This window comes from Giraffa tippelskirchi, chromosome 1 (genome assembly GCF_054371585.1).
Source record: "Giraffa tippelskirchi isolate mGirTip1 chromosome 1, T2T-mGirTip1v1.2.pri, whole genome shotgun sequence".
Classification (NCBI taxonomy): Eukaryota; Metazoa; Chordata; class Mammalia; order Artiodactyla; family Giraffidae; genus Giraffa; species Giraffa tippelskirchi.
Genome location: NC_137275.1, coordinates 171594385 through 171613086, shown reverse-complemented (window position 1 = coordinate 171613086; position 18702 = coordinate 171594385). Strand labels below are relative to the sequence as shown.

Here is an 18702-nt window from a genome sequence, read left to right as displayed (position 1 = left end):
TTTCTGTCCTTTATTGAGCCCATCTTTGCATGAAATGTCCTTGGTATCTCTAATTTTCTTGAAGAGATCTCTAGTCTTTCCCATTCTGTCGTTTTCCTCTATTTCTTTGCATTGATCACTGAGGAAGGCTTTCTTATCTCTCCTTGCTATTCTTTGGAACTCTGCATTCAGATGGGGATATCTTTCCTTTTCTCCTTTGCTCCTTGCTTCTCTTCTTCTCCCAGATATTTGTAAGGCCTCCTCAGACAGCCATTTTGCTTTTTTGCATTTATTTTCCATGGGGATGGTCTTGATCCCTGTCTCCTGTACAATGTCACAAACCTCTGTCCATAGTTCAGCAGGCACTCTGTCTATCATATCTAGTCCCTTAAATCTATTTCTCACTTCCACTGTATAATCATAAGGGATTTGATTTAGGTCATACCTGAATGGTCTAGTGGTTTTCCCTACTTTCTCTAATTTAAGTCTGAATTTGGCAATAAGGAGTTCATGATCTGAGCCACAGTCTGCTCCCTGTCTTGTTTTTGCTGACTGTATAGAGCTTCTCCACCTTTGGCTGCAAAGAATATAATCAATCTGATTTCGGTGTTGACCATCTGGTGATGTCCATGTGTAGACTCTTCTCTTATGTTGTTGGAAGAGGGTGTTTTCTATGACCAGTGTGTTCTCTTGGCAAAACTCTATTAGCCTTTGCCCTGCTTCATTCTGTACTCTAAGGCCAAATTTGCCTGTTACGCCAGGTGTTTCCTGACTTCCTACTTTTGCATCCCAGTCCCCTATAATGAAAAGGACATCTCTTTTGGGTGTTAGTTCTAAACGGTCTTGTAGGTCTTCATAGAACTGTTCAACTTCAGCTTCTTCAGCGTTACTGGTCGGGGCATAGACTTCGATTACAGTGATACTGAGTGGTTTGCCTTGGAAATGAACAGAGATCATTCTGTCGTTTTTGAGATTGCATCCAAGTACTGCATTTCGGACTCTTTTGTTGACCATGATGGCTACTCCATTTCTTCTAAGGGATTCCTGCCCACAGTAGTAGATATAATAGTCATCTGAGTTAAATTCACCCATTCCAGTCCATCTTAGTTCGCTGATTCCTAGAATGTTGACGTTCACTCTTGTCATCTCCTGTTTGACCACTTCCAATTTGCCTTGATTCATGGACCTAACATTCCAGGTTCCTATGCCATATTGCTCTTTACAGATGACCTTTAATGCAATAATATATTTGTATCTGTTTATAAATTGAATGCTGAAAGTATCTAAGTTTACCCTTTATAACATAATAGAAGCAAATAAGAAGATAGACAAAATAAGACTGCTTCCAGTTTTAAACATTTTTGGTTAAGTTAAAACTTGAATATTGCTTTAAAAATCTTCAGCAGTGTTTAAGAAGTGTAAACACAAAAAGGCCTCAAAATTATTAAGGCTGAAAAAAAAAAAAGCCTCCTAAGAACACCATAATAACCCAGTACATACATCCTTTTGTGTTACTTCTCCGTGGCTTTTTCCACATTTCCACTTCAGCTTTCTAGAGCCCACTGGATCAGCCCATGTATAAAATACTGCTTTTCCAGGAGGGAGGGAATCTTCTATTTCACTGAGGGAACTGACATAAATAGGAAAAAGACACATTAAATTAAGTGCAAGTATACAAATATACTAAGAAGCCAAAATAATACTTCATTAATTCTGAGTCCATTAATTAAGATTTATGGTAGTTCTGAGTAAAGTAGACTGAAATTTTTCCTTATACAATAAAAAAGTGGTTTTCTGAGAAAATAATGAGAATATTTCAAGGGAAATGTCTGTCCTAGTTAGGAAATAAGTATCTCAGGTTGGGTTTCCCTGGTGGCTCAGAGGTAAAGAATCCGCCTGCCAATGCCAGAGATGTGGATCCCTATCTGGGAAGATCCCAGATGCCACAAAGCAACTAACTCCATGAGCTATAACTACTGAGCCTGTGCTCTGGAGCTGGGGTACCACAACTACTGAGTCCTTGCACCACAAGGGCTGTGCACCCTAGATTCTATGCTCCACAACAAGAGAAGCCACCACAATGAGAAGCCTGCACACTTCAAGGAGAGTAGTTCAAGCTTGCTGCAACTAGTGAAAGACCGCACAAAGCAACAAAGACCTAGCACTGTCAAAAATTAATTTAAAAAATAACTCAGGTTTCTGAAACTGTCTACTTTAAATGCTAATTAATTATAAAGAAAATTATTTCAATTACTTTACCTTATCTATACCAAATCTAAGAGAATTTAACTGGTAATACTTTCCTAAGAATCGATTTTACTGTGTCAAAATTCAGTTCAATTATTTTTAAAAACCATAAGACACGGGATATAAATCTAAGAAATTCAATCAACTCACAAAACAATTCGCCAAAAGAAAATGGAGAAGTTACAAACCAAAAAAATAATACAATATAACTTTTCTGAGCTGACTCTGCAGATTAGACTTCACTGGGTATCAGACTAAATGAATGGAAACAATATCGTCCAACATAGAATGCAGGACTCTGGAAAATGTCAAATTTTAAGAATATACAGGGAAACCTGCCTACTAACATCTAGGGAAATCACAGTTACCCTTAGAAATAAAAATAAGACTTTTCACTCTGTTCTGTAATACTGAATGCCAGAAAACAATGCAGCAATGCCTACACAAATTTGAGACAAGAGTTATGACTTAAAATTTTATGGCAAATTGTTAATTTCCAAAAGTAAGACATTTTGAAATAAGCAATAGCATAACATATTACCACAAACCCTTACATTTTCCAACCAAGCCAGAGAGGAGTCAAAATAAAATTTTAAGAACTGTGGTACAAAAATATTAAACTAAACCAGTAAAATAAATTAACTCATTAATATTGTGAAAGTCGCTCAGTCGTGTCTGATTCTTTGCGACCCCATGGACTACAGAGTCCATGGAATTCTCCAGGCCAGAATACTGGAGTGGGTAGCCTTTCCCATCTCCAGGGGATCTTCCCAACCCAGGGATCGAAAACAGGTCTTCTGCACTGCAGGCAGAATCTTAACCAGCTGAGCCACCAGGGAAATCCAAGAATACTGGAGGTGGGTAGCCTATCCCTTCTCCAGCAGATCTTCCCGACCTAGGAATCGAACTAGGGTCTCCTAATTGCAGGTGGATTCTTTACCAGCTGAGCTACCAGCAAAACCCAATTGTGAGTCAATCCAAATACGTTCAATAACATAGTCTTGAAAAATTAACCATATATTACTCTGGATCAAAAATCCCAAATTATATTTATAAGAAACTGAATTTGGAAAGAGAAATCAAAGGAAATGAAAAAGTACTCTATATTTTTCATGGAAAATTAGCAGATACTGCTTCACTCTCAAAATTTTAAATGCATCAAAATCTTCAAGAACACAAAAAGTAATTATATACAAGAGAAACAAAATTATATTTTCCAAATCATCATTAGAAGAAAATAATCCATATGACAAAAGAGTATGGCAAGGAATCATAATTAGTCTTTAAAAGGATTATAAACAGGATAAAAATTTTTATTAAAAGACAGATTTTTAACATTATAAAATTTAGAAACAAATTCTCAACAACAGAGGAACATCTAATTATAGTGCACCTAAATGATGGAATATCATGCATTCATTTAAAATTGTGTTTCTGAAGCAAATTTACATGCTTGCAATAGCTATTAAAAACAAGATTCAGAAATATAAACAGAGAGCAACAGTAAAAAAGAACTAAATAAAAATGTTGACATTTTTGGTACCAAAGATTATGCTTTTCACAGTTTTCTACAGAATATTAAAAAAGATAGATGGACATCTAGTGATATTATTTTCATACGTAGGACAGAGTATTAAAAAGCAGAGATATAACTTTGCTGACAAAGGTTCATATAGTCAAAGATATGGTTTTTCTGGTAGTCATGTATGGATGTGAGAGTTGGACCGTCAAGAAGGCTGAGCCCTGAAGAACTAATGCTTTTGAACTGTGGTGCCAGAGAAGACTCTTCAGAGTCCCTTGGACAACAAGGAGAGCAAACCAGTCAATCCTAAAGGCAATCAACCCTGAATATTCACTGGAAGGACTGATGTTGAAACTGAAGCTCCAATACTTTGGCCACCTGATGCAAAGAGTCAACTCATTGGAAAAGATCCTAATGCTGGGAAAGATTGAGGCAAGGAGGAAAAGGAGGTGAGAGGATGAGATGGCTGAGTGGCATCATCGACTCAATGGACATGAGTTTGAGTAAACTCTGGGAGAGAGTAAAGGACAGGGAAGCCTGGCATGCTGCAGTCCATGGGGTTGCAAAGAGTCGGACATGACCGAGAGACTCAACAACAGCAACAAAACCACATTAACAAGAAGAAAGCCAAGGGAAGGGAAGGCAGAGGAAACAAAAGTTCTATATTCCTTACTTTTCTATGAAAGAATATCAAATGTAACAGTGTTGTTCAGATAAATTAGGTTGAAAATATTTACAAATGCTTTAAGTCTATTTCATTCACTGCAGAACATTCTTTATGAAAAAATTAATCTCAAATTGACCTCAGGGAATTCAAAGAAAATAAAAAGCAACCAGAATCCTCAGAATATTAACTATGTACAAGTAGTAACTTCACAAGAAAATGACAACACAATGTGACAAACACTTTAATCTATGTGTGCAAAGATGCAATGGAAAACTGGGTATACAGACTAAGGAGGTGACGGAAGGGACTGCATGGAAATGAAGCTTTTCTAGCAGAAAGGAGCAACTGAAATGGTAATAACACATGGAAGAACCCAGAACATTCTGGAAACAAACACTTCACTTGGACTTAAGTACAGGGTAAGAGACAACAGAAAGAGAAATGTTTAGAAAAGTAGTATACAAACAGTTTATTTTAAAAGAATGGAAAATCACTAAAGAACTTTAAACAAGAAAGAGACATGACTACATTAGTATTTTTATTCATTTTTAAAAATTTCATTCTTTTGGCTATTTTGTGTGTGTGTGCATGCACGCGTGCACGCATTCATTCATGCAGTCATGCCGCCTCTTTGCAGCCCTATGGACCACAGCCTCCCAGGCTCCTCTGTCCATGGAATTTTCTAAGCAAGAATACTGGAGTGGGCTGCCATTTCCTACTCCAGGGGATATTTCGGACCCAGGGATTGAACCCACATCTCTTGCACTGGTAGGTAGATTTTTTACCACTGAGCCACCTGGGATGCCCCATTTAAGTATTTTTAGAAACCTACCTCTGGGGGATTTACTAGAGATAAGACTAGAGAATCAGACTTCAAATCTACTCAAGAAATAAATGTTAAGAGAGAGTAGCTATCTGAAAAGATAGCAGAGAGTAGATAAGAAGAGAAAATTTTTTTAAAAAATAAGAATTTAACCAGATGGCATGGAGAGGCAGGAGAAATCTAGAATCACAAGGGTGGATGACAGTGTCATTCACTGAGATGATACAGAGGAGAAAGAGATTTTGCAGTACAAATGATGAGGTCAGCTTTGAATCACGTTAACTTCTTATGTAATATAGTATTTAGGAAAAGGCAGTAGCAAGAAACTCAACAGAAGGCTACACTGGAGTAAAGATTTGGGGATCTGGATTCAATACTCTTTTAAGCCAAAATTCCATGTTCTCAATTTAAGAAGTTCTTCAAATAACTGGGCTTCCCTTGTGGGTCAGTTGGTAAAGAATCCACCTGCAATGCGGGAGACCTGGGTTAAATCCCTGGGTTGGGAAGACACCTGAAGAAGGGAACGGCTACCCACTCCAGTATTCTGGCCTGGAGAATTCCATGGATTGTATAGTCCATGGGGTTGCAAAGAGTTGGACACAACTGAGAAACTTTAACCTCACTTTACTTCTTCAAATAATTATAAATCTAAATTCCATGTTCATTCTTGCACATTGTTAATTTTATAAATTCCCTTTACGACTAATTTTGCAGTTTCAGAATTTCTACACAGGATCACATTTTAGTTTCTCTTGCATCCCTTACTTTTATAATTATAACAATGCAGGAGATAAAATTTTAAAACATTTCATATCTGAACTGGACTATAAATAAGAGTGCGAAGTCAAGCCCAAAGAAAGGACTGATAAAGACTCTTGTTCAGCATTAGCCAGGCTCAATCAGATGTCAGAGAATTAAGCTATGATGCCCTACATTATCCACAGTATATAAAGAATCAACTTAGCTCCTATGTATTTTAGAATGTTACCAGTTATGTAATATGTTTGAAAGAATTGAGAAAATAGTCACTCAAATCATTTTCTGGAGGTCTTAATTTTGTGAAAATTTCTTTGAGAAAGGCTAGCTGAGGTACATGAATTAAATAAGTCAAGCCATTTCTGCTTGCTTTTGCCAGTTTTAATCAATCTACTTACTATTTTTATAATATAGATAATCATAAAAAACAGGCTCTCCCCTCTCTCAACATATTCTACAAATGAGAGAACTGATGGGCAAGGAAGAGTTCTAGGTATTTGCTAGATCAACCTGGGGTTCTCACACAATCAATGTCTATTTTACTTTAGTCAATGATTAGAATTGTACAGTTCAGTTCAGTCGATCAGTCATGTCCGACTCTTTGCGACCCCATGAATTGCAGCACGCCAGGCCTCTCTGTCCATCACCAACTCCCGGAGTCTACCCAAACCCATGTCCATCGAGTCGGTGATGCCATCCAACCATCTGATCCTCTGTCGTCCCCTTCTCCTCCCACCCCCAATCCTACCCAGCATTAGGGTCTTTTCCAATGAGTCAACTCTTCCCATCAGGTGCCCAAAGTATTGGAGTTTCAGCTTCAACATAAGATATTCCAATGAACACCCAGGATTGATCTCTCTTAGGATGGATTGATTGGATCTCCTTGCAATCCAAAGGACTCTCAAGAGTCTTCTCCAACACCACAGTTCAAAAGCATCAATTCTTCGGCGCTCAGCTTTCTTCACCGTCCAACTCTCACATCCATACATGACCACTGGAAAAACCATAGCCTTGACCAGACGGACTTTTGTTGGCAAAGTAATGTCTCTGCTTTTAAATATGCTATCTAGGTTGGTCATAACCTTCCTTCCAAGGAGTAAGCGTCTTTTAATTTCATGCCTGCAATCACCATCAGCAGTGATTTTGGAGCCCAAAAAAATAAAGTCTGACACTGTTTCCACTGTTTCCCCATCTATTTCCCATGAAGTGATGGGACCAGATGCCATGATCTTAGTTTTCTGAACGTTGAGCTTTAAGCCAACTTTTTCACTCTCCTCTTTCACCTTCATCAAGAGGCTCTTTAGTTCTTCACTTTCTGCCATAAGGGTGGTGTCATCCGCATATCTGAGGTTATTGATATTTCTCCCGGCAATCTTGATTCCAGCTTGTGTTTCTTCCAGCCCAGCGTTTCTTATGATGTACTCTGCATATAAGGTAAATAAGCAGGGTGACAATATACAGCCTTGACGTACTCCTTTTCCTTTTTGGAACCAGTCTGTTGTTCCATGTCCACTTCTAACTGTTGCTTCCTGACCTGCATACAGGGTTCTCAAGAGACAGGTCAGATGGTCTGGTATTCCCATCTCTTTCAGAATTTTCCACAGTTTCTTGTGATCCACACAGTCAAAGGCTTTGGCATAGTCAATAAAGCAGAAATAGATGTTTTTCTGGAACTCTCTTGCTTTTTCGATGATCCAGCGGATATTGGCAATTTGATCTCTGGTTCCTCTGCCTTTTCTAAAACCAGCTTGAACATCTGGAAGTTCACGGTTCACGTATTGCTGAAGCCTGGCTTGGAGAATTTTGAGCATACTTTACTAGCATGTGAGATGAGTGCAATTGTACAGTTAGCAGTCGAAAAAAAGTATAAATGCACTGGTAAACATGGGCCCACTGGTAACTGACATGAAAACAAACTAAAAAAGCAGACAAAATACACTCAAGACAACCTGGGACCCATAAATAGAGGAAAAGAAGGTTACATAAACTATAGTAGTACTAGGAGGATATGATATCACATTATATTGAAACAAATGATGTTATGAGTAATCCTGAAATAAATAAACGTGGTCTTCAGCAAAGGTGAAAAATGTAGTGGTCCTTTCCCACATGCCTCAGCAAGAAAAACGTTATCTACTGTTTGAAAAAAAAATCTGAAGAATCAATAGTTACATTATATTCATTAAAAACAAAAAATTTCAAAACTAGACAAAATGCTTATGATAAACTCTGACAATTTCCTCACCAGATTCTTCACTGATCAAGCTTTTGCCATACTTGTTTCAGTTCTGTTTTTTTTTTGAAGTATTTAAAAGTAAGTTATATCACTAATCATCAAGGAAATGCAAATCAAAACCATGAGATATCATCCCACACCATTAGAATGTTTATCATCAAAAAGATAAGAAAAAAAATAAATGCTGGTGAGGATTTGGGGAAAAAGGTATCGTGTATTGTTGACGGTAATGTAAACTGGTGCAGCCACTACGGAAAACAGTATGGAGACTTGTCAAAAAACTAAAAATAGAACATGTGATCCAGCAACTGGATATCTATTCAAAGGAAATGAAAACACTAATTCAAAACAAACACAGGTACTTACTGCAGTATTACATATAATCACCAAGACATGGAAACAACCTAAGTGTCCACGAATGAATGAAGAAAATGAGGTATCTATATAAATATATATACACACACACACACACATATTTCATTCTATATACATAGAATTAAATAGTATTCAGCCATAGAAAAGAAGGAAATCTTGCCATTTGAGACAACATGGATGGACTTTAATGGGATTATGCTAAGTGAAATAAGCCATTGAGAGAAAGACAAATATCATTATCTCAGTTAAATGTGGAATCTAAAAAAAGCAAGAAAAAAGAAAACCACAAAAAGAATCAAACACATAGAGAACAGATAGATTGGTGGAAGCTACAGGCAGGGGCAGGGATGGAGAAATGAGTAAAGGGGGTCAAAAGGTACAAACTTACATTTATAAAATTAGTCATGGGGATGTGAGGTACAACATGATGACTATAGTTAATAATACTCTATTTTATATGCAAAAGTTGCTAAGAGAGTAAATCTTAAAAGTTCTCATCACAAGGGAAGAAAACACTCTATATACAGTGACGAATGTTAACTAGACTTATTGTTGTGATGATTTTACAATATATATACAAACACTTAACCATTAGGTTGGACAACTAAAATTCATGTTTTATGTCAATTGTGTTAAAACTTTTAAAAAAGTAAATTACAGATATCAAGTCAGTTTTAAACCTATATATTTCAGTATACATTCTTTTAAACAAGGACATTGTTTTACATGGCCATAATGCTATTATTGGTTTTTATACTCTTAAGAAATTATCATAAAGTCAAAGTTTTATTACCTAGACTGCTAAAATCAGAGGATACTGTAACTGTAATAATCCTCTTACCTTTGCTTATACTGAACAATGTCATTCTTGGTGTGATTTATTAACAGAAATGTAGCGGCTCCATCACGATAATCTGAAAATGTAATAACTGTAGAATGCTCAGCCAAATTAACTTCTGCTATAATACCTCCAAGCTAGAAAAAGGAAAAGAAAATATTTTCTAATGTGATCATTTTCGAAAGAACATTAACCAGTAACATTTAATAATAAAACTATTCTTAATAATAAAACTGTTCTTAAAACTATAGCTAATACATTTTTTTGATGATTTAGAAAGTCATTCAGGATTTTATACTGCATATCTGAGAAACCAAGACTCTCAGTTATCATAGATGGGTCAAATTCAAGATGTGGTTTATTCCAGGCACTCTAACTTTCTATGCAACAATTAAATTGCTTACATCTCTTGTGTCCTTTTAGAACTTTTTCCCTTTGCAAAGAGAAACATTTGTTCATTTTTGGTAAAACAAACAAAAATCACTATTAAACACTTAGTAAGTATATATTATCTTCTCTAATCACACACAAACAAAAATCACTTACCTCATTGTCTAGACGCAGTAAAATACAACTTTCTTGCCTATTAAAATGTATCTTTTTGGGAGGGCTTTCACTTCTTTCAACTTGAATAAGAAGTTTATTAGAAGCATCCTCAGGCCAAAAGGGGATACACTAAAACACATATTACATACACTTATTTAAAAAAAATGATTTCACCATAAAGACATTTATCATTTTAATAAACCCATCAGAGTAGACTTAAAATAGTTTTAAATAAACCTCTGTCAACACAACTCTGGTTATTGTATTGCTTAGCTGTAAACGGTTGACTTTGAGGGGCGCCACCTGTGGGCAATTTGAACACAAACAGTAATGGGTAGAAAGTTGAAGAGCTAAGATAATTAGAGTGCTGTGAAGAGATGTTAACATGGTCCAGAGCTAGAGTGGAACTGAAAAGTAAGTAAGTAAACTGAGCCAAAGTGATCAGTTTAAAATAGGTGAATGTTCTATCACTAAAAAGTCACAATTGGGTTGTGGGTATCAGTAATTTAAGCAGTAGTCAAAGTACACACAAATGTTGAGTCAGGACACATACTAAATCCAGAGTCTTGGAAGTCAAATAGGGATAAAACAAAAACAAAAATCAATAGAAGTATCTAAAGTCTTTAGAACTTTAGTTCAGAGTAGAAAACAGGCTTAAAATCTTAAGAAACAACCTGGACATCAGTAACCTGGAAGCCAAACTAACAGAATAGGAGTTAATGCACCAACAAAGAAGACAATAGGAGCTGGAAACAAAAGAGCTAAAAGAACAGGAAAGGGAGAGCCAGCCTTGTCCCTAAACTATTATGTAAACCAAGTCTTAGTGTAATAGGCTCTGACCAGGCTAGTAACCACATAATTCAATGAGACGTATGAGAACGTCACCATATGACCTGAGGGCAATGTAGCAGAACCTTGATGTTAGTGCCAAGTGCCTTAGCTTGTTAAAGTCAGTTTTATTCAGTCATAAAAAGTAATTAATGGAACTAGACATGGGACATGGTTAAGGCTGTAAGAGGCTGAGAAGGTTCCCAATCAGGGCTTCTTGCAACACTTATCTGGGAAAGTCATCTGGGAAACTTACCTGGGAAACTCAAAACAGTAACAATACTAAGCCAAGCATATTTCCCAGGAGGAACTAACAAGACTAAAAATTATGTGCTCTCTGAAAACCCCCAAGCCTTGTTACTTCCTGGTAGGCTTGGCTTTAAAATGTATGTTTTATGTTTAGTAATTATGCTATACCTTTTGAAAGAGTTATGTGCTCGGCCTCCCGAGACTAGAGAAAGTACCAAAGTAATCGTCTTTTGTAGTGGAAAAATATATATATAAGTTTAACACATCAACATAGCTAATAACCATAAATATGCATGTTAAGGTCGACTACTGTAAGCCAAAATTAAAACGCGAAGATTTTAAACTGGCAACAGAAATTATCTTAAGCTGAAATTGACAAAAGAAAAAGTAAAGTAAAAAATAATAAGCTCTTATGTGTTTGTAATTGCAATTACTGCAAACAGAAATTATTAGAAGATAGATGCTATAGATTAGGTTTTTATTTTTTTTTAATATATTTATTTTAGCTGGGGGCTAATTACTTTACAATATTGTAGTGGTTTTTGCCATACGTTGACATGAATCAGCCATGGGTTTACATGTGTTCCCCTAGATTAGGTTTTTAAAAACAGAAGAGCTAATAATCCTATCTACAACTGACGCATAAATCAAGACATAAAACCACTGTAAATGAAAGTATGGACAAAGATAAACCTAAAAAATACATGAAGTAAAACAAAGCTGTTATAATCTTAGCATCTAGATATATGGAGAGTTCTATGTGGTGCTAGTGGTAAAGAACTTGCCTGCCAAGGCAGGAGATGTAAGAGACACAGGTTTGATCCCTGGGCCAGGAGGATCCCCTGGAGGAAGGCATGGCAACCCACTCCAGTATTCTGGCCTGGAGAATCCCATACACAGAGGCTACAGTCCATAGGTTTGCAAAGAGTTGCATATGACTGAATCAAACACCTTAGCATGCACACATGCACTACATCCAACAAACTAAGAATCCATGGACTCAAATGAGAACACATGAAACATTTGCCAAAAAATTCATATATTCATTCAACAAATATTTGCTGAGAGCCTACTGTGTTTAATCACTGTTCAAACCCTCCAACAGCCCTCTCCATTTCACTCAGAGCAAAAGTTAAAATCCTTGTCATGGGTCTCAAAGTTCTACAGGATTACTTTTTATCATTGGTAAGTCTTGTTCTCTTCTACTTTTCCCGCTCCAATAATACTGGCCTCTTTTGCTATCCCCATGCCAAATATTCTCTTACTTTAGATCATTGACCCTGGGCGATCCTTTGTCTTTAATGCTCTTTCCCCAGATATCCACATTGCTGAGGGGTCCAGCAATTTATTTTCTTTATTTTCTTGGGCTCCAAAATCACTGCAGATGGTGACTGCAGCCATGAAATTAAAAAACACTTGCTCCTTGGAAGAAAAGCTAAGACAAACCTAGACAGCATATTAAAAGGCAGAGACATTACTTTGCCAACAAAGGTCCACATAGTCAAATCTATGGTTTTTCCAGTAGTCATGTATGAATGTGAGTGTTGGACCATAAAGAAAGCTGAGCACCAAAGAATTGATGCTTTTGAACTGTGGTGCTGGAGAAGACCCTTGAGAGTCCCTTGGACTGCCAAGGAGATCCAACCAGTCCATCCTAAAGGAAATCAGTCTTGAATATTCATTGGAAGGACTGATGCTGAAGCTGAAGCTCAAATACTTTGGCCACCTGATGTGAAAAACTGACTCATTAGAAAAGACCCTGATGCTGGAAAAGATTGACGGCAGGAGGACAAGGGGATGACAGAGGATGAGATGGCTGAATGGCATCACCAACTTGATGGACATGAGTTTGAGCAAGCTCCAGGAGTTGGTAATGGATAGGGAAGCCTGGTGTGCTGCAGTCCATTGGGTCGCAGAGTTGGACGTGACTGACTGACTGAAATGAACTGAGGGGTCCAGCTCCTGGCTAAAAATCTATGTGCAACTTTTCAGGTCATACCAGTGGCAATTATAAAGGCTTTATCTTTATTTGACAGGTTTCACAGGGCAAAGCAGCCCTCCCCACACCAGAATAGGTGCATGGCCAGAATGCAGTACACTTCATTCTCAAGAATTCAAACCCATTTCTAGTCATGCCCTTACAAGTACCTGCATTCCTACTATGGGCACCTGTATTCACAGGCCTCTTTATCAGGGCTTTTGGCAGAGGCCTTCCTCAGGAACTTCTGCAAGATCTCTATTAAGGAAAGAGGGGGAAATGATGATATTTTTTTCTCTATCCTGCAGTACTATTCCACTCCTAGCCCCATTCCTTTGTTTTCTCCCATCCCCTAGATCCATAAAACAGTACCAGCTTTTTGTTCAGGGCTCCCCTGACAATGACACTACCCTCACTGATCCACTGGAGAAGGCAATGGCACCCCACTCCAGTACTCTTGCCTGGAAAATCCCATGGACGGAGGAGCCTGGTAGGCTGCAGTCCATGGGGTCGCTGAGAGTTGGACACGACTGAGCGACTTCACTTTCTCTTTTCCCTTTCATGCACTGGAGAAGGAAATGGCAACCCACTCCAGTGTTCTTGCCTGGAGAATCCCAGGGACGGCGGAGCCTGGTGGGCTGCCGTCTATGGGGTCGAACAGAGTCGGACAAGACTGAAGCGACTTAGCAGCAGCAGCAGCAGCATTGATCCACCTCACCCCTAAGCAACTGCTGTTTCATAGAAAAACGAGTACAAAGGGAGTTGGTGCATTCTTCACTTTAGCCTCTTACTTACACTACTGCAGTAAGTCATTAAAGTCCTGACTGTCACTTTTATTTTGACTTGTTGTCTTAATCGGCTATTTCTGTACCTGGTAGCTGAGCTTCCAGCTCAGCTGCACTCTTGACAAGTGTACCTCTCACATTTTCTTCAGTATGTGTGTGCTCAGTCATGGCTGACTCTTTGAGACCCCATGGACCTTCTATCCATGGAATTTTCCTCTCAAGAATACTGGAGCGGGTTGCCATTTCCTACTCCAAGGGATCTTTCCAACCCAGGGATCGAATCTGCATCCCTTACGTCTCCTGCATTGGCAGACAGATTTTTTACCACTGCGCCACCTGGGAAGCCCTGCACATTTTTTCCACATCCGTTCAAATATGACCTCAACAAGTCTTATCCTTGACCACATTATGTAATATTATAGCCCACTCCTTGCACATTAGAACTCAAAATACCTCTTAGCCTGCATTATTTCCTTTTTCCCTATTAGACTTGTCACCTTTAAATATACTATGTATTTTACTAATTGACTATGGCATTATCAATTTAATGGTTCCCCCAAGTTCCCATTGAAATGTAAACTATACAGGACAGGGACTTGCAGTTTTGTTAAAATATGGCATGTAAAGAGTACACAATAAATATTTGTTGAAAAAAATGAACAGGCAAATATGAAAAAAGATACAACTTCTAAAAATGAGAAATATAATTATTCAAATAAAAAACTCAGTTGAAGGTTCAAATAGCACACATACACACACACACTGTATGATATATACAGTAAAAGTGTAAATTATGAAAAATATATATGCAGAATTTATCCAAAATAAGGGAAAGAGTTATACAGATAGAAAACGTAAAAAAAGAAATAATAAGATATATCAAAGAAAGAATATGAAGGTCTAGAATAAATTTGATTAAAGACCCAGAAGGAAGAAACAGGAGTATTTAAGAATGGCAGTATTTAAAAACATAATCACTGCAAATTTTACAGAAGGTATGAAATAATCTATAGATCTAGGAATAAAGTATCTCAAGCAGGATATAGCAAAAGAACCCACATGCAGACAAATAGCTGTAAGACTGCAGAACAAAGACAAAGAGAACTCCATGAAGGCAGCTAGAAAAAAAGATAACTTTCAAAGAAATGACAGAATCACAGCAGAATTTTCAACAAAAATGGAACTCAGAATATAGCAAATGCTACATGTTGAAAAAAAACAGGAATATCAAGAAAAATTATCATAAAAGAAAGATGATAATTAAAACTTTTATGGATAAACAAAAACTGATGGTATTTACCGCCAAGCAGCTCAAAAGGAAATGCTAAAGGATGTAACTCAAGAATAATGAATGATTGTAGAAGATAGCTTCAAAACATAAAGGCATAATGAATAAAAATAGCAAATACTTCTCTTATAATCATAACATACTTAGAACAGAATTTATTCAGAAGTAAACTATTATATTAACTTCAGGCAGTCTTTCAGAAAGCTCTTATCCATACACCTAACAGCTACAGATAGAGCAGAATCAAAATGTCATTCCTAAGACACTACTGTCTTTTTAAAGTAATTAGCTTAATCTACTCTATACAGGCATTTCTAAAATCTTCCTGAAGAGAATACATTTGTCAATTTATCTTCATCAATTGGCTGCATTGATACTTTATCCCATCTTCTATTGCTATATTTAACCCCATCTCATTAGTGTCAACTTCTTTTACAAAGCAATGCATTCCTAGATGACAATATTCAGGTTTAAATAATTAAATAAATCATTTATTCAGTTTAATCTGGTACAAATAAATACTCAAAATGTTCATGGAACTGAAACAAAATTGGGAAGTGGGGGTGGATAGATAAAACATTACACAGTGATTTCAGGTATCCAACTTCAAGAAAAAACAAAAATCCTAAGAGGTATATTTTTGAAATTCATTTACCCACCTGCTCCAAATCAAGAGAGAGCCATTTATCACTTCCCTCTTCAGCCACTGATATATGATATTTGCTTTTGTTTTTAATCAAAAAAAAGGGGGTAAATGTGACAATTCTGGTAATGTTAAAACTGCTAAGGTCTATAGTGACACCAACCTATGGGGGAAAAAAAGTAACATTTCAAAAACTATTCCATTATCACAACATTCTTATAAAAATTAAGTACTCAACAGAGCTTAAATAAAAGTTTCCAGATGAGCATAGAATGAACTCACTTGATATTCCATTTTTGGGCCTTTACATTTAACAGCTCCATGACTACCAACTGTATCAATTGAAAACTGATCTGACAATTCACTATCAGTTACCATAAGCTGAACCTAGAAAAAAATATTTCAAATATATTAGTATTTGGGTACCTTTAAAAATTCCTACCTAAGTTGATATATTTTTTTGCTTTTTAGCTTAAATTAATGTTATATTCTGGAGAAGGGAATGGCAATACATTCCAGTATTCTTGCCTGGAGAATCCCACGGACAGAGGAGCCTGGCAGGCCACAGTCCATGGGGTCGCAAAGAGTCAAAACTGAGCGACTAACACTACTACTACTAATGTTATATTATTAATGCACTAAAACTTTTCCAATACTAAATTCTAATCTTTCTAACCTCAAATATTTCACAAATGTTATTTCTACCTGTTTCATAATATTTTATTTTTCAAAACAAACTAAAAAGGAGTGATAAGTAGCTAAAGAAGAATGAAAGTTAAAAACAAAACTTCACATACCTTATTGTTATTGAAAAAGTGTTTTGGCTGAAATGAAAAGAGAACTGGCTTTTTATAATTAGGTGGATGCTTTCGATGAATTCCATCTGCTTTATACTGTAACATTCGACCAGTTTTATTGACCATCCAATAAGGACTATGAAATGCCATAACAGTCTGGCCAGTATTATAAGTCACATGGACAGCAATATCTAAATCAGTCTTTTCTAATTCTGTAACACAAGTAAAACTGATGAAACTAATATCTTGTTGATTAGGTTTTATATGATATTCACTTTTCCAATCATGATTAAGATAGTCAAGTAATTTTAAATGTAGCCTGGCTTTATCCAACTGTACAGTACAAAGCTGGGCTGAATGGCCTTCATGTAGAGTAAAAACTCTATGTTCAATCCCCTATAATAAAAAAAAAATAGTCAATTTTTAATGCTTCAGAATAATATGCCAAAATATTCTACTTAATGATTTTGAATGCTATACAAAATGCTTTTGAAATACCTCTGTCAGAAAAAGTCAAAAGACTATGTATGTTCCAGTTCTAACTCTGTCAACTGTGTAAACTTCTATAAATCATTTGAGCTACTATATTTGTAAAAAGGTCTAAATGATCTACTTCAAAGGACTATTGTGAAAATAAATTTAAACAATATAATGAGAAATTCTGCTGGCAATATTGAAGACTATAAAACACTATAATTAGTAAAAATAAATCTTATCTATTAATACTAGTGATTTTAGTTGTGAAAAGTACAAAATAATGAAAACTGTACGTAATCCAAAATAAGCAATCCCTACCAACTCCCATCCTAGGTTTTCAAAAAACTCTCATAACCCATTTACAATAAGTGTTTATACTGCATCTGACATAATTCTCAAAACTGTTCATTTCTCTCCATCCACACCTGCATTACCTTAGTTCATGTTACTGTAACTCTTCCTTTTAAAAGTCTCCTAACTGCTCTTAACTCCTCTAAGCCCTTCTCCATACCACAGGTAAACTATGTTTCTAAAAATTGATCATCTCTTTCGAAAACTAGCCAACAGAATGTTATCCCTAAAAGCATCAAGTTAAAAGTTCTATTAAAATGGAACAGATAGTCCATCTGGGTATTTCACCTGTTTTTCCAGCAACTCTAATCTGGTTCCCTCCAGTTGTTATAACATAGGAACCTCTTCATCTTAAGACTTTAAATTACTTAAAGCAAAAACAATGTAAGTTTATGAATACCTGATATGTTCCACAAAATAGAATAGTGGTGCTGGTGGTGCTAGAGAGGTTATCGAGTGGAAACCATATGTCTGTCAGGCAATGTGCTAAGTCCTTTACAACATTATTTAATTTGATTTTCCCCATATCCCAATCATGAAAGTTTTATTACCATCACTCTTTTATAAGCTAGGACAAATGATTTAGAAGGATAATATAACTCACCTAAAGACTCAGGGCTAGTAAGCGATAGATACTAGATTCAATCTCAAATCTATCTGATAGTAAAGAGTCCATTCATAACCACTATCTTTAATTGCCAACTATATGGAAAACAGATATTCTGAAACCATAGATGTGTTAACTCCCTCACTCCAAAAAAAAAATTTGACAGAAAAGTATAAACACACAGTAAATTCCAATCATTAATAACAGACTCCAACAAAACAAACAATAGATTACAATGAAGAACTACTTTCTTATATATGACAAGCAATGGTAAATGGAATATTTACTTAAAATCCTAAGATAGAGATTCCTATTATAGCAACAGGAAAGAATCAGATGTAATCTCTTAAAACAAAAAGTATTTAAAACAAAAAGCATTTTTATAGGCATAAAATCCTTTTAGCAACCTAGAGGTATGAGAATAATATAATGTAGCGGTTTTAAGTCTAGTACTATTATTTTCATACTAATTCTCATACTTGTTAGAAAAGTTAGTATCCATCTTTCAAAAATATGTAAAAATATACATGCATGGAAAAGACTGAAAAATATATTTTAGAACTGAAATGATACCTTCATAAGAAGTGCTACCTTTAGATAATGTGATTACAGACAATCTAACTATCTCTATTTTCCAAAATTTTCTACAGGAGTATCTAGTACTTTCATACATGATTTTTAAAATGGCATATCTTAGTTGTACATATAAG

The 18702-nt window shown here is 36.1% G+C and overlaps 1 protein-coding gene across 4 annotated transcripts in view; it reads right to left on the bottom strand.

Annotated features, from left to right (window-relative positions):
- VPS13A (vacuolar protein sorting 13 homolog A) overlaps positions 1-18702 on the bottom strand; it is a 271242-nt gene that overhangs the window by 65196 nt on the left and 187344 nt on the right. For all 4 annotated transcript variants that reach the window (XM_081505891.1, XM_081505901.1, XM_081505918.1 and 1 more), the window contains 6 exons: positions 16558-16953; positions 16043-16147; positions 15777-15923; positions 9990-10118; positions 9447-9580; positions 1480-1609 (listed from right to left, as the gene is read on the bottom strand). In XM_081505891.1, the coding sequence (XP_081362017.1) occupies positions 1480-1609; positions 9447-9580; positions 9990-10118; positions 15777-15923; positions 16043-16147; positions 16558-16953 (1041 nt within the window). The remainder of the gene's footprint in view (positions 1-1479; positions 1610-9446; positions 9581-9989; positions 10119-15776; positions 15924-16042; positions 16148-16557; positions 16954-18702) is intronic.